General features: G+C 41.4%; 1 protein-coding gene across 1 annotated transcript in view; it reads right to left on the minus strand.

The window, feature by feature from the left end:
• Nucleotides 1-17,124, minus strand: part of GLIS1 (GLIS family zinc finger 1) — a 167,562-nt gene that overhangs the window by 25,046 nt on the left and 125,392 nt on the right. Inside the window, exons 4-6 of the mRNA XM_088537118.1 lie at nt 8,522-8,683; nt 5,241-5,351; nt 1,388-1,520 (exon numbers count right to left, since the gene is read on the minus strand). Of these exons, the coding sequence (XP_088393244.1) occupies nt 1,388-1,520; nt 5,241-5,351; nt 8,522-8,683 (406 nt within the window). The remainder of the gene's footprint in view (nt 1-1,387; nt 1,521-5,240; nt 5,352-8,521; nt 8,684-17,124) is intronic.

A 17,124-nucleotide genomic window follows, 5' to 3' on the forward strand; every position in this document is an offset into this window, starting at 1 on the left:
ATAGAGAGTGTTAAAGATAATTTGCCCAGAAATACCACCCTTACTTACTTGACAGTACAAACACGATCACTGCAAACTATAGATGGCAGCAGGAATGTCCTTATGCTTTAACCACATAAGCATCAGCACTTTAGCTTCTGTGCCCTAAGCAATGGCAGAGGAACAGTTTTGCCTGTGGAATTGTACTGTGCGTAATGTGAAACAACTCCTGTTTCCCTGTAAAACAGCCTCTCAAATCTTGATTTATTCCCCCTGGCTCCTTCCCATGCTGTGCATGTGATGGGGTCTCATATGGGGTGACCCCATGGAAGTTTGGGGGAAAATTTACTAGATTTTTTACAACACCCTGGTGAGGATTGATACAACAAAGAAATTAAACTGGAGACAAGCTGGTGTTATTGATAGATACGATCTGTGACTCCACAAGAGGTTCTCCGAACGGACACTGAGAGGACTGGGGTGGCCTGTTTGTCTGTGAGCTAGTAACATTTTCCTGTTTTACTGTCGCCACTTGAAATCTGAGGCTATTCCCAGGTTAGTAACTGGAGCCTGTTGCGAGGGGAATGTCCTGGCTCTTCCCAGTCCTGCGTGGAAGCAGAGGGCCGGGCTTCGGCCATGCCGCAAGGCCCCGGCCTCACAGCAGAGGCCCTGCGGGTGCCTCACAGGTCTGCGGGTGCCTCACAGGTCTGCGGATGCAGATGCCGGAGCCCTAGGGCTGAAGTGACTCTCCAGGCCCCTCCAGCTTTCTGAGGAACCACAGCGAGCACGGACTGCCAGCACCACCATGTCAGCTGTTGGGTTATATCCCTCTCCCTCTACATCCCATTCATTGGCTAAAACGCTACGTTTTAGTATAATATAATGGGAATTGGGGATGGATGAACTTCCGTTTGTTTATTTAAGGTTTATAGTGAGAAAAAAAAAAAAAGGCAGGATATTCTTACTTTAGTGATTTACTCTTATCAAGTAAAATATATCAATAACAGGGCACCAGCTCTCTTCTTGGTACAGGGGAACTGGGCCCAGACAGTCTTGTATTCTAATCCCATTTCACCGTGGGTTTTCTCTAAGCCTCAGCAGAAACAAGCTAGGGTTTGTCTGGAAGGCTTGTGCTGAGTTACTAAATCAATATAAGAACATATTTAGCAGTAGCAAGGCAAACCTCTTCTTTAGTGGAACTGAAATAGGATCAAGTGCAACTCAAATCAAGACAGATTAACTTGGCTTTAAGCTAAATCATTTTAAGAATGATTTGGGATTTTAATATCGCTGAAAGTTTTCTAAATAAAGACCAAGTTTAAAAGTAGCTTTTTCTCTTCGGACAAAATGTTCAGACAAATGTATTATATGACACATTTAGCACCACACGTATTAGAAATATTCTTACCTGTAATTAAATCATGATGACCTACAGATCTACCGCATTTCCCATCCAAAATGTGCTGTGAAGATGTGTGGAGCTGTTGTATAGCCAAGCATTCACTTAGTACATCTTGTTCAATATCAGTACATGAATTCAGCTATAAAAGGAGGATAAAACAAACATTTTATTTCAAAGTAAACCAAATTACCTTTAATTAAATTCATGTGGCTTGTTTGCTTAAAGATTATGTGTAGAAGGAAGGAACAAAATGTCATTCTTAGGAGCTTAGTGTAATTAAGGATATATCTATTACTTGGTATTTCTAATTAGAGATAATTTTGGTTTTCTTAAGCACCCAAGTTAAGTGTGCTAATCTTAAATCAACAACAGTTTGCTTCAGAAAATAATGTACCCTGTGTTTCTTCAAATCGTACTGAGCAATTTATCTGCATATTTTTAGGCTTTCAGTAGTTCCTTGGGTTCTGTGGCAAAAGGATTGCATCATGTTGTAACTGTGACACTTGGAAAGACATTTGATAGGGAAGGAAAAGCATTTGTGCTTATCAGATTAGAACTGGTGGAATAATGTGCTGTCAGTAATGTGTAAGAGGTATCACTGATATGTCAGCTGTTCCCCATGTAAATTAAAGTGCTGGCAAAAGTGTGTGAAGCAAACTCTTGAAAACCGCAATGTCGATCATATTAAAAACAGCAGGAGAGGAGAATTAAGAAAGAAAAGCATTTCTAATTCTCTTTCAAACATGCTGATGTTGCCAAGCTTTTGTCATAATAGAGAGCTCACATTACACAAACAGCTATCATATTCTATAGCCATTAATAAATAGTTATTGTCTTGAAGTTTACAGTTTTGCATACCAATCTCCCCTGGGTTTGGTTACTCTAAATAAAAGGTCCAGGCAAACCTATTTAGAATTCTGCTATACAGCCATTTGTTTGTTCAAGATAAACATCTAACATTTGGATCTCAAAGTGCATCTGCAGCCAATTAAACTTAAACTACTACTAAATTAACAGCTAACTTTCTCATATTTTGTTTTTGTAAAGCCTTTGGGAACAACCAAATATTACCACTGCAGGCTTCTTCTAAGGTACGAACTATTCAGGGCTCTTTTGATGCAAGTCTCAGCTCAGAGCATTTTATTTTATATCAAAGATGGCACATTTTGGTAGCATGTCCCAGCTGAGCCATGTGGGTACAGCAGCCTGCTAATTTTTCTTTCTTGGCTAAGCCACTTCCACTCAGAACTCCAGGGAAGCTGATACCAAGAGACGGCTCCTGCTCAGAGTCATAACCAAAAATGACCAAGCAAATGTAAACAGTCTATCCCCCTTTTTCCTAAATCTGAAAGTCAAAGTAGACTGTTGCTGTTTCAATAACACTGACTTTTACTTAGTTGTGAAAGTTTTTCTTCTCCTGTAATATGTTTAAGTGAAATATTTGTTTTGTTTATTATTTCTTTATGAATCAGATTAGTTTTGGTGGCTTTTAACAGTGACTGATCAAAATGCACTTTAAATCTCCTGCTCTTTTTTTAAGAGGCCTAGTAGGTTAAAGTGAAAAAGACACAGGATCAAATATTCATCAGCTTATCACGCATAAATGAGACAGGAAATCTGAAGATGATTTCTAACCACTGGAGGAGAGCAGATTTAGAATGGGCTACCAAATAAGTGTGGGAGGCAAAAAAACAACATTATTTTAAGATGGACTTGATAAGTCTATGCAAGAGTTTGTATATGTTAGTAGGAAAATTCCTGAACCTATGAGATTAAGAGATATGAACCCTGGATATTTGATGTCTTGGTATATCCAAGCAGCTCAAGCTTGTGACTTGTATGTGCTGCATTCACCCTGTATTGATTCTATGACTCAGGCCTCCCACTGGTTATCCAGGAATTACTTTTTGCCCCTTAATACCTGTTTGGATTTAGGTTTTTTTCCCCCATCTTCCAATGGAAAACTGGAATTTGGAGCTGGATATCTCAGCTGGAGATGGGGCACTGAGGACTACTTCTTTGTCCAGACCCAAAGTATGACAGGTGAATATACTGAGATCCATGTTTGGTGTTAGGAAGTAAATCTCTCCTTCCTTCCCCCAAGAGATATATCAGCAACCACAGGAAAACAGGATAGGGGTTCTCTCCTTTGGAATGGAGCAGGGTTGCTCTCGAGGATCAGCTGAGAATTTCATGTAATGAAATCCTGCCTGTCACAAAGACACCGTGAAAGACACGGGCGATACAGTCAACCTGTTCCTGGCTTTTGGTCTCACTCCTAGTTAAACCTTGGCTCTTGGGAAGTGCTTCATACCGTGTGGTGTGCGAGGGATGTGCAGGACATTTGGTGGAACCCCCTAACATGCTACTTCTAATGTACTAAAGTGCTAAAGGACCCGCATTACCTGACACCAAACTGGACTGGCAGACAAGGTGATCCCTTCCAGTGCTGTGTTGCTAAATAGAAGTTCTGCCTGAATTTGCTAGCTGCATAAACAACATATTTGATCCTGTGGACATTTGGATGTGTGCTAGGCATGGGCGGGCATAGGGCATAAGCAGTGAGTGTTTCTTGACCTCATCTCCAACAGCATGTACAACTTTGGTCACTGATGTTCTAGAAACAGTTACCCAGCCTGCACCTAGTGCAGAGGAGAGTTAGAGGCAGACTGGGAGATGGACAACCTGTCCTGCAAAGGAGACCAGAAGTGAAAATGATGAATCTAACCGAGCTGAGACTGGCAGGGGATATAACACATGCTGATAAGCAGCAAGAGGGGAGCAGTACAAGACAGAGGGCCTGGCTGAACTCTGTGTGAATCAGTATGAACTCATCACAGACCTATTCAGGCAGGAAATTCAGGCCTTCTTGACACCCATCTCATTCCTCCATGGCCCACCTCAAATTCTGCAGCTAAGACCATCCCTGTTCTGCTCGTGCCTCCTTTCTCCATGCTCTCCAGGGCTTCTAGCGCTTACCTTAGACATTTTTCCAAACTAGCTGCTCCCTAGCTCTATCTGGCCATGCTGTCCTTTCTGCTCTGTCCTCCATCCTTTCAACATGCCTTGCTGTCTCATCTGTGATGCTCTCGGCAGGGCCAAGGTGGCTGGGGGAAGACACCATTGCTGCTTATTGAACTGCTTGCTACAGCTAGGACTCCCTTTCCTTCCTGGGCCTCATGTATGTACATGGTCTGGCCCGTCACACACCAGTTTTGTGAGGTCTTCGCTATATTTTTACATACTGTGTGTCAAAATGAGCAATAAAAAAGACTCTAACCCTGGGCTGGTGCCTTTAAGGATCCCCATTTAATAAAGAGTTCAAGTTTTAGCCCATAAGAGCCTTTTCAAAATACTTATTTGGATCTAGTATTAGTGACACATAATTAACAATCTGTTTGGAAAGATTTAGAAACGCATTTTAAAAACAACTATAGTAATCCAGATAGAAGTGGGAGATTTTATTTTTACTTATTAAAAATCAAAATTTCCATACTATTCTTAACTTTCTTTCTGTTTTAAATGGTCTGCTACCATGTATTTACTACGCGAATAGAGATGCTAAATGTATGGACGTGTGAATGACAGCAGTATGTGGGTATAAAGACAAACAAGACAGAAATGCTTGGAGTAAAAGCCTGGGGCGTAGTGAAATTACACCGTAGCAGCATTAAAAGCAAAAAAATACAACATGAGCTGGGTAACAAATGGGACCAAAATCCTACAGGAAAACTAACTCGACTTTTCTTTTAGCAGCACCTCAAAGAAAACGATTTCAAAATATATAAACTAACAGTAAATTTAAAACAAGCATATTGAGGAGATGTGGTGACGTGTCACGCTGCCTCGTGGCTCTTACCTTCTTACGCACCTGCTGTTCTTTGGCTGAATGAGCTTTCACGTGTTTGCGCAGCGAGCTGGGGTCGGTGTAGCGCTTGGAGCAGCCAGGGATCTGACAGGCGTACGGTTTCTGCAAAGGTGGGGACAGGGAAAAGATTGTGTCTTCACCTGCACCTCCTCTCCTACCCGAAGGCTGCCCCGAGCCACGGGCGCGCTGAAGGACAGTCGTTTCTGTGGGACGTGGTGCTAAGCCTGAGCTCTTTGCTCTGCTCGCTGCTTCCAGGCTTGCAAGCCCCTGTCTGTGCACACAAGTGAGACACGGCGCAAACGCAACAGCAGCGCCCACAGCTCTGGTTTTGCTCTCCATGTAGGTGCTGAGAGCAACTGGCACCTCTGGTACTTTGGGGCACTGATTACTGGGCTGAATGAAATGCTAATGAAATGCAATTAGATGGGTTTTGAGAACACCTTTTTTTCTAGCATTTACAGTAATATAAAATGATTCTGAGATCACTCAGCACAAATATTTGGTTTCTAATGTAAACAGAAAATATTTGGTTTCTAATTCTGATTCTATTTGGATTTTAATTCTGATTTACCACTTGTTTTACAAAAACTCTGTTCCATATGCAGCAAAGCAAAACTTGAAGCATCGAACATATTTGGTGTCCTTCGTATCTTGTTCCTGTTTTAAATAATAAAAACAATGCCCTTCTTTTTGCAACTCCTAACCAAACAAACTGCATCAAACTAACATCCAAGCAAATCAATACAAGCCAAAAAAATATGCAGTATTGTTGGTCTTGTTGGGGAGACCTGTCCAGCTGCTTTTGGTGATTTATTAAATAACCATTGACTCAAATGATAACAACATAGTGACACACATCAAACCTCTCTAAGTCTTAAAGCGGAGCCATATGTTTCTTTGTCTCTTTTTTTCTTGCCTCTAATCTGCCAACATTATCTTGGCCTTCTCACTTGGACCAATAACTGTCTTTGGTGCCTTCATGTAGCTAGAAAACTTGTTTGTCAAGACCTCAGTGTCACTTTTTCTCAGCCCCTTTGGTTTCAGAAAGAGCAAAAAAAAAAATCACCAGTGTTGGGAGAAGTGACTGTGAGGCCCTTTACACGGGTGGCTCTGCCCTGCAGGAGTGATGATGTGCCCTTTATGCTGCAAGGACAGATACCTTCCGCTTGCTCTGCTTTTCCCTAGGAGAAAGGCCTATTTCCAGATGATTTAGTGGAGATCTGATCAAACTAGCAAACACCAGCAAGTCTCTGAAATTATTCACAGATTCTGCTTTTGGAGAAGATAAATGATGGACTGACCTACCTAAGGAATCCTTAAAACCAATTCCAAATGCACTCGATAAGAAACAAGCCGTGCGTATAAACCTCTTTTCTTTGTAAGCACCTCCAGAGGATACGTATTGCTGCTCTGTCCAGCCAGCAGGAAATTTCTAAGGAATAATAGAATCATTCACCAATTCAGGGCCTTGCCGGCTAGCGCAGCAGCTACCCAGCAAGTAACTGGGCAAGGCAGATTTATGGAGAGTGTCTGGAACACACAGAGACCTGACACCTGAGGAAAGATCATGGAAACCATAAAGAAACCCTTTAGCAGACAAACTGGCAGATCACTTTTCTCGTCATCGGTAGCCCTAATTATAGGGGAACTAGAGGAAAATCCACCTCCCCTTGGAAAGGTTCATGGCTGCTTGCTTTGACTTTCCAGGCAGTTATCTTGTTCTTTGAGCTGGTGCAAAATCCAGTCTCCACTGTAACACCGTCCTGTAGTTCCTTGTTATTTTTTGCATCCACATTTTAAAGCACACAATACACTGAGACCGTGGGTCTATAATTAAACAGGTTAAGTGGAAGCCAGTTACTATGGTGTGGTGCTACAAAAACAGTTTTAAACTACCTGCAACAAAATAGCATGGATGATATTTTTAGACATTTTAGAAAGTTAGTAGAAAATGATTACTGTACCTTTTTGCTGATTTATGAGCATTTCAGATATTAAAGACAGAGAGAAAAGAAGAAGAAAAAAGAACAGAAAGTTAAGAGACTTGTTTTCAATAATGCACAGATCAACAGATATAAGATTTTTTGCTTACTTTGTTAAACAATTTGAATTATCTTTCAAAAAGTCTAATAAATGGCATTCCATCTGTGAATCTGGCTTATAAAAATATCTATTAGATTCAAGCAGTTAAATTTCAAAACTGTGCACACAATTTAGTATATTCAGTTTCAAGAGAGATGCATTTTAGAACTAATTACAAATTCAAATATCTCAGGTTGACTTTCAAATAAATAAAACATTGTTATTGTAAGTGTGCCTTGGTTTGGAAAATGTGACTGACTTGCTTCTCTTACTTGTTTGTTTTTGCAAGGCATAATGTACATTAGACATTCCTTAATGCTGCACTGTCTGAAATGTGTAACTGCTTAAAAAGTAAATATCAATTAAGCTCAAAAGTTCTGCCCCATAAACATTTGGCCAAACATTAAGCCATATATATTCATTTCTTTGAAAAAGACAAAGGAACAACTCTGGCTGTTATTCTTTACAAGCTTTATGCTGAGGACTTAACAGGTCTACACAGTCGTCTACTTGCTTTCTTTCCTTGTAACATGGTGACTTAATTTCATCACAGCCTAACACACTAGAGAGGCTCCCATCTTCTCTGAGTGTCAAGTAAAAAGACTTAAGGAGTTGAGCCAGAATCTGCCAGCTATATGAAATGAATATAAGAAATGAATTTGGTTCATTTTTTACAGTTATTTCTGATGATGGGTACTTAATGAATTACACAGTAATAACACAGATGTATTTCTACCTTTACAGAATTGCATCCAGACTGAGAGGTGTTCACCTTCCACTGAGATGTCTGAACTGTTTTTCGTTCACATCAGACCCTACCGAAGCAACACATGGTAGGAAACGAGACGATGACATATTTAGTAGAGCAGCAATGACTCTGCTTTCACTCACACTATGCCTCATTCTCCAGGTACCTCCTCTCACTGCCCTGGTTACGATGGGAGACTTGGTGAGTAACTAAGTCCTGAGCAAGTTATTCCTCAGCATGAGTAAGACAGTGGAATGGGCTTTTCAAGCCTTTTTTCATTTCTCAAAGCACACACAACTGAAAATAAAGTACGGTTGCTTACGGCTGCCTTTTCTGAGACCTCCTCATGGAAAGGCAAAGTCCTACTCCGGTGTGAGCACCGATCATGCACAAGGACCACTGAAAAAGCTCAGTGCACCTCCCAGTATGAAATCATGCTTACAGTATCCAGGTGTGTTCGCTGGTGCTTTGCCCGGTCGCTGGAGTTGCTGAAAGCTTTCTGGCAGCCGGGATGCTGACACAGATATGGCTTCTCCCCGGTGTGACTCCGGAGGTGAATCTTAAGGTTCTCAAGCCTAGAAAACGCCTTGTTGCACCCTTCAAACTGAAAAAAGCCATAAAAAATCGTTGTAAAGCACTACTACATAAACCATGTGCAGCCACAATGAGAACAGTGTAAGATCCAAGTTGGACATGTAATAAATCAACCAACATTCAGACATCCGTTGAAATTTATGGACAAAATACAACATTTTGTGCTGTTCATTTAATCTGTCACTGAAGACATGGTGTGTAGCTCAATAATACATGGGTTATAAATATCTCACATGTTCTGTCTGAAGTACCGAGCAGTTAAAGGAATGGTGTCAGTAAAGTGAATTTAAAGCAAGAACTAGTGTTCTGATGAGTCCTCCTAGGTTTTAACTGGTGCAAGAACCGCTGTGGGCTGTAACGATGAGCTGCTGGAGATGCCACAAGAGGCTATTTGTGGCAGGAAAGAGGCTGGTTTCAGGTGGCTGAAACACTATACAGTGGAGCAGATGAACACGGACTGTTACAAGGAGACCGGATCCATCTCAAGATCAATCCAAGGGAACTCTGCTGCTGTCCTGCACCCTCTTCTTCACTAGCCAGATCTTGCAGGTCTGTTCTCAGCTTTTATAGACCCAGTAGCTTGAGCAATTCTGACTGCTTAAGCATTTGTTTAATTAAGAAACTTCACGACTACAATGCTGTAAAGCACTCATAAGTAACTGTTTCAAATCAAATTAGAATAAATAAATAATGAAAAGTGGCCGCTATCAATCCAAGTTTCAGTGTTACAGACAGTAGCTGACTGCAGAGGCAGTACTGCCTCCAGGAGGGACTTGGGAAACTAACCCAGAGAAGCACAAACACAGGCATGCACGGGAGCAGGATATATTCAGGTCTACATGCATGGACAACTACCTGGTATACAGCAAGATTTTCATCTTTTGCTATTGCAACAGTCATGAAAGCTCTGCAGAGTCATCTGCAGACATATGCAACCTGTGACTTCCAAAGTTCAGTTAGTCTGGACTTCCTTTACAGCATGTGAGCTGTTAAAGGAGGTAGGGGAGATTCCAAAGTGGCCAGGTCACCAAGGTTTAAAAAGAAAAAAATAATTCTCTGCAATCATCACTAAAAATTTGGAGAGCACTCAGAATGAAGCAGTCTGAAATGTGCAGATATGCTAATTCCATGACAAATAAAGCAGTGTTTGGAAAGCCCATGGCTCTCATCACACATCCTATAAAGCCAGTATCTGGCAAACACAGCAAAGGTTTTGAGGTCCTAAATATTGACTGGTTTATGATTGTTCCTATTCCTACCTTTTCTACTCCTACCTTTCTTCAGTCTCCTCTGGTTGCAGCCTTATATTTGCCTTTTTGTAACTTCCCCCTTCAAACCGTTATCCTTTTATTTCCAACTCAAGAGTCAGCTCTTCCAAAGCTTTACGCACTGACATAGGACCAGATGGTAACATAACCAGATCCTGAGTGTGCAAAGCTGTAGGAATAAGAGGAAAAATAATAATGCTGATTGCTTGATGGATAAAAGGATTTTCTGAGGCCAACCATTAGAGGTTAACAAGGAACACTTGGTGAGATATAAGCAGCACGTGGGAAGGTGGTGGTAAAGGTAGAGAGGTGAGGATATAAGGATCACCTGGGAAGACCCCTAGGAGAAGGTAGAGGAATCCTGGGTGGAGCAGAGGCTGTGGGGGCCTCTAGGCTGTTGCCTGCTCATCTCACTGGTTTCCCACACAAAGCTACTTTGCAGCTCAGCTCTGCAGTCACAAGTGAATCACAAGTGAGCAGCATCATCAAGCTGTTCTGTTCCGTTGCTGATGCTCTTCCATTTTTGTGACCCTAGCAGCAGTCTCTTCCACAGACCACCCTCCCCTCTCTAAAAAGACCTATTGGTCTGACATACGGCCATCAAAAGATCTATCCCAGAAGGATATTATAAAACAAAGTTCCCCATCAGGGGGCCCTTGGAACATCGATGTTCTGTAGGCACCAGCATCACTGCAGTGACACACCACAACCTCATCTTCCTTGTCTCCCTGTTGGCTCAGAACTGGAAAGCCCTTTCAGATCACAAAAGTCTGTTCACAGCTATTCAGTCATGAATCCAGGAATTCTGACTCTCAGATTGTTTTTCTAATGGATTATCAGTCTTCAGCTCCGGTATCTATGGACCAGTGTGAAGTAGAAAAATATGCACAACAATCCAAACTAATTGAAGGTACAGCTCCATTCCCATTGATGTCAGTAGTAGAAATTCCAATGGCAAATGTCCTAAAAAACCTAAAGACAGGCTTAAACATACGAAAACACATGTTTAGGACTTCTGCTGGATCAGCATTTCAGGAAAGAAGAAACAGATCCTCCATGAATGCTCAGAGCTACAATGTAAGCAGCAACACTCAAACAAATATGGGTTTATTATACTTTTATTGTGGTCAAGAGCCTTCTTGGTGTTAATGCATCATCCAAAAGCCTAACACCATTGGCAGCAAGACTTCACTGCATATGCCTGGACTCTAAGGGCTTTTGTTATTTATCATGTTTTCTATAGTAGGGCCTAAACATAAGCCAAGACTAGAGCTCCACTACAGTGGATAATATATAGTGGGATGGTCCCAAACCTGGGATAAATTCAGTCTAAACAGGTGAGGTGGGAGAACACAACAGCAAAAAGAAGGATATGGCTGCAACTCATGTATTTTTGAGGACGTTGAATTGCTAAAGGCAGGATTAGCTATGGCTAAATAGCAAGAAAATGACTGGAAAAGGAGTAGGGGTGAGAACCTGGCTGCAAGGTAACTTCACCTGGGCCTCTGTGGATATCGCTCTAGGATGAGATAATCAAGGTAACTCCTGGACTACTGATCCACTACTGAATAACGTTGGTATCCCTGCCCACCACCCCTGCAGATACATACACCACATAAAACCATCCCTGGAGAAATGCGGTGCTTTTTCTCCCTTCAAATGACTGCTAGGAAGAGCCAGCAACCCAAGCAGTGTCTCAGCTTCAACTACGAAGAACAAATGCTCCATTTCCAAAGGCTTCAGGATGGAAAAAGCTATTTGATCAACTAAGAAGGCTTCCTACAGTGTCTCCCAGGCATCTGGCCTCAACCTGTCAATGCTTGATCCTACAACGTTAGATATTTTGCTGGGATAACCGTAACAAATGCTGCATAATCCTCAAATTCTGTAAAAGTCACCGAACTTTTAAACAAGTTTATCAAAAGCAATACTCATACTGCAATAGCACTTTTGTCTTTTTTTCCGAGATGGGTAACGGGTGCTTCCAGCACTGCCATCCTGCACACACCTGAGCGCAGACACAAAACAACATCACAGGATTACAGTAAACAGCATGACACAATTATCTGATTTTATAACTAATGCTGCTTTTATAATAAAGCTTCCATGGGGAAAAATGTGCTTTAGAACTTGGGGCTAAATTAGCCCACTACCATATGGAAATATGTATATTATCTTTATTTCAAGCCACAGTCTCACCGCAGTGTGACTGCAAGAATATCATGTATGTAAAAGGCATATTTATGAAAACATTAAAGTATCTCTCAGTGATCTAAACACATCATAATTTTCTTAAGAAAACAATTTAATCTAATAACTGTAATTGCTTAAAATGTTTTTCTTTGCTTCCACTTTATACTCTGGATGCACCTGAGAATGCTGCCGCGCAGAAATAGCGACATATTCCCAAGAGAGTCTATATTATCAAATTTTTGCCATTTTTATAAACTCATTTAATCACAGCCATGTCTAGAATATCTGTCAGTGGTACAGATCAGAAGAAATAAACTGTAAACTAAACAGCTCAGACCATAAGGTGAAGCAATAACTGACATTTTCTTAGGAAATGAGTTATGACTGAAAAAGAGAAGCCTTCACAGTTGTAGTGCTAAATAGGTCCAGTGTGCCATTAGAGAAAGCTCATTAATATACACCTCTGCTCTCTGCTGCGAGATCAGTTAAACAAGCTGCCTTTTATTTATGGGCCTAAAAGGGAAAGAGCGGGTCATATTGGCTGCTGACATCTCAGACAGCCTACAGATGGAAAACCCCAAACATTTCATTCCAAAGCAGTTAATACTATCAATAGGAAACCTGATGTCTCGTCAAAACATCTACAAGCCTTCTGAACGCTGTGAAATGGTCTTTCTTCCCCATTGATTGCAAAATTGGGAGAATTTTATTGAAAAACACATTAGGGGGAAAAAATGAAAGTATCCACGGGGACGTGTGTCCCTTCTGGAAGGGAGGAAATCAGCACGTGAATCATTGAGGATTGAGAGCACCCTGCGCCCAGCGCTGGGGACATGGCAGGAGGCGCACAGGGCTCCAAGCTGTAGGGAAGGTAATTCCAAGCACGTGAGTCCCCCCACTGAACGCTAGAAACAAAAATGTTTGTTCTGGTGCTTTGTTCCTTTTCTAGCTAACTGCTGATTGGATTAATTTCAAATTCTTTGCGGCAGCAGCGATGGAAAGCCCTGATCCTGCAAATACTCGCGCGTGAGTAACATGACTCGTGCAAGGAATTTTATTGAACTCAACAGGACTCTTTGTGTGCGTAAAAAGTAGCCCACAGGAGCGAGCTCTCAACCTCCCCAGATCCCACTTCATATAGCAAATTTACAGATTCAAGTTGGCAGAGGCTGTTTTTTTCTCCCCTTGTAGCCCCATAAGGATGGCAGATACCTGCAACCCACAAAGGGCGGCCAATTTCCATGTTATTTTGTGAAGCTTTGAGCAATTTGTATTTGCACAGTGGCACCTCTACACAATATTGCATTTGAGTCCTAAGAGTATTGCTTGTATTTGTTTTATTATGTGTATTGTAAAAGAGCATTTAGGGCCTCAGGCAAATTACTGTGCAGTTGTTGGTTATAGGAAAAGAAAAGGTGAAGTGGTTGGGGACGGGAAAAACAAAAATCTGGGAAAAGCAGATGAAGTATAAATGCAAAGGATGTTCTGTTTTGTTGTGTTTCAGGGCAATTAGAGCCAGACACTTGATCTCAACACCCTGCAGACTGGGAGTCCACTTTCCTTATGCAATTCAGCTGCACATTTCCTAATTTACACAAAACTGGGCAAGACGAAAACCCTGAAAATCCTGAAAGAGGTGTTCGATTGGCATCTGCCACTGAATTCTCCCCTAACGGAGGAGGGAGAACGGGCTCCGTGTCGGGGCCTGCCTGCTAAGCCCAGTTTTGCTGATGATCCCGAGGGGGTTTTGCTGCCGATCCCGGGCACCGCGGGCGCGTGGCCACGTCCTTGCCGTGGCGCGGGGCAGAGCAGCAGCTCCCCCGGATCCTCCATCCCAGCCCGTGTCCGCGGAGCACCAGCGTGTTGGGGCTCTCAAACGCCTCGCTCACGTCACTGCAAATCTCCCTCTGTCAGGAAACGGGGGGAACGTTGTTCTGAACCTTGAACTACTTCTAGATTTATTTCCTTTAGTACCAGAAGGTCACATATCAGGCACGTCCGTGAGCTGACAGAGCTTTCCGTATGCTTTCCAGCAAAATCCCAAATATCTGGGAAAATATGAAAGCTTCCTGGCATTTTCACAAGATCTCGTAGCTGGTCTCTAGTCAGGTAGGTGGATAAACATTTGTCAGAAGAAGGGTTGCATGCATTAATTTGCTGCAAAGTACGGGAATGAAACAGGGAATCTGGGGATATCTTACTATCAGCAGCATGACAGCCACAAATTTTGCCATAAGGTTTTGCTAAATATGTCATTTGGAAACCAAACAATTTTCTGAAACCTCATTACAGTTGGACTGAATGCAGTATTATGGCTCGCAGGCAAAAAAAAACACTGCATGGAGCAACATTTTTAAAAAAATAGCACGTAAAATTCATATGCTCATGTAAAAAGCCAAGAAGACAGCCACTCCTGAAAACTACACATCAGTCTCTTTATATGCTTACATGTAATTGGAAAATTATTATATGTTTGGTATTTTTTGAATAGCTTGCAAGCTATTTGAAATTAAAGGACACCACACAATCCAAGGTTTTCTGCTCCAATATCTGTAGCCAGATCTGCCTGTTTTAGAGACAAAATTAAGATTAAACAGAATCAATTAAAACCCCTCTCCAGCTGTGCCAGCAAAGAACCACAAATAAAATTAAAATAATTCTCTCCAGTTGTTTGGGATATTTAACCAAAAAATATAGTTTACTACAAGCACTTCAAAAATCTAGTCCTCTGTGTCAACGAGTCCTTGTCTTACCCAGCTTTACAAGAAAACATTTCAATTCAAGTTTGCATCTAAATGCGTCACCTATTTACATCCATCTCGGTTGAAACTTTACTGAGGTTCTGTGCTAAGTTTTGCCTATTTATTTATCTTCTGGCCCACATTTAGTCACATATTTGAATAAGAGACTGTGCTTTCCATGGAGGAGGATCCTTCTACACCTCAAGCACTTGAGTACATGGGAGATGGGATAGGCTTTCATAATTTACTTACAGGTATAAGAGTCTGCAAGTTTGGACTGAAGAGCTACTTGCCTAATAAAACAAGTGTGGCCCTGGGACAAGAGGAGAATCAGTTATTGTGTATGTGGATTAACTAGTTGCAATTAAAAAAAAAATTCTAAGGAGGACAATAGTAAGAAAGGAAAAAAAAAGTCATTACAAAACAAAACAAAAAAACCCACCCCAGAACTTATGGCTGATTAGCATAGCGCAGCATCTTAAAAGGCCAAAATACCACATGTGTGGCATGTTACAAAAGAAGATTAAAATAAAGGAAAAAATATCCAGAGAACCATGAAGTCTAAAAACATCTGGAGTTTTATAGTAACAAGCAGGAAAAAAATCAAAAACTTAATTGGAAAAAGTCTACAGCGATACATTATTGTACAATGAAGCTTAATGGAACTGAAAGGAGTAGAGATGAAAAGGCAAAATAAGGGAGGAAAGAAATAAAAGAAACAAGAAAAGGCATTTATATTTTAAAGATGTCACTGAAGGTTTCTATCCCAGTTATTAAAAATTACACACCCTGCTTCTGTTAGCTGTTCCTGTAACGTGTTGAACGCTCTCTTTCAGCATAGGATATTCATGCACGCTTGGGATTTCATCAACTCTTTTGTGCCTGCTGTAGGGGCACTTTTCACTTCTGATTCTTTGAGAGAGATCTGCAAAGAGAACGGCAGGGAAACTGCCTCTCCTGGTTTGCAAACTACAAATCCAGTAAGAGATTTGAAGAGAGGCAGGACCAGCACACAAATTAAAAATGTTTGCTATAAAACAATGCACGCATTCAGGAATTAAACAAACAATTTTAAGTTGTTATATTGGCTTCAGACTTGATAATCAGCCTTAATTTAACTGTTTTGAATGTATTATCTAGCAAAGATTTTTATAGAAGAATGAAATGAAAAACTTCCCTCTTTTTTTCTGCACTTTTCCCTTTTTTAATGCACTAATACAGAGACACACATCTGTACACAGCCCAGTCTGCCTTTGCGACAGGCTGGCCTTTCTGTCCTGTTCATATCTTTGCCAAGGCAATAAATAAACACATTACTGACAGTTACAGCTTCTCTGTTAGACACCCTCACATCTAATGAAGTAAGTAACTGCTGTCCAGGACAGGTCCACCAGAGAAGTATTCTGTGGGCACGCATGGATCTACACTTGGAAATTGCTAGGTGGTGCTTTACCCACTATGGTAAGAAGGAGCTGCATGGATGATCCTCAGCATAAAGATTTCTCCAAGGTTCTTCTCTGCAAGGAAAAAGACAACTCAAGGGGGATTTCCACACTCAAACAGACTCCCCTTTTCCTCGCTGAGGTCCTGCGATGCCTCCCTGCTTCACACTAGCGCGCTGATGTTCTAGCAAGGGTAGTTAGGATCTTCCTCAAACCCTGCTCTAACTTTAAGTGCTCAAGTTTCCTTCTGAAGTCTATTGTGAAGAGTAGCTTTCTGCTGAAGAGCAGGCACCACGGCAGCAGTGCCAGGTCCCTCCATTCTCCATAGCACTGTGGGATCCTTTTGCATAAAAGGCAGTATAGCAATGTTCTTTTTTGAATAGCACTTAATGCTTTCCCACAGTCTTATTGTTTACAGGGAGTTTAGCAAGTCACTTCACTAATTTAAAATAGATTGTATCCCACATGGGTGGATAACAATAACACATATTGGTGAATCATGTGGCTTTCAAATGATATGTATGAAAAAGAAGTGCTACACATATTGTCTGAAATTTTATTGTGTGAAACCACAGCACTTAGCTCCCTACCAGCTGTGTCAACATTTCAGTGCAATAAACTAATACAATTGTAAAATAACAGCAAGGTTAGTTATGAAAAAAAAAATGAAAAGCTAAGTATAACATAAAAAGAAGAGAGGGCAACAGAAGACGTAAAGGAGTACAGACGAACACTGTTCCAGGTGGGAACAGCAGCCTTACAAGTGAAGCGACCTCAGGGACCATGAAGTGACTGTGGCTGGAGGTT

This window comes from Tinamus guttatus, unplaced genomic scaffold, assembly GCF_059628265.1.
Source record: "Tinamus guttatus ecotype Peru unplaced genomic scaffold, ASM5962826v1 Tinamus_guttatus_pri_ptg000044l, whole genome shotgun sequence".
NCBI lineage: Eukaryota > Metazoa > Chordata > Aves > Tinamiformes > Tinamidae > Tinamus > Tinamus guttatus.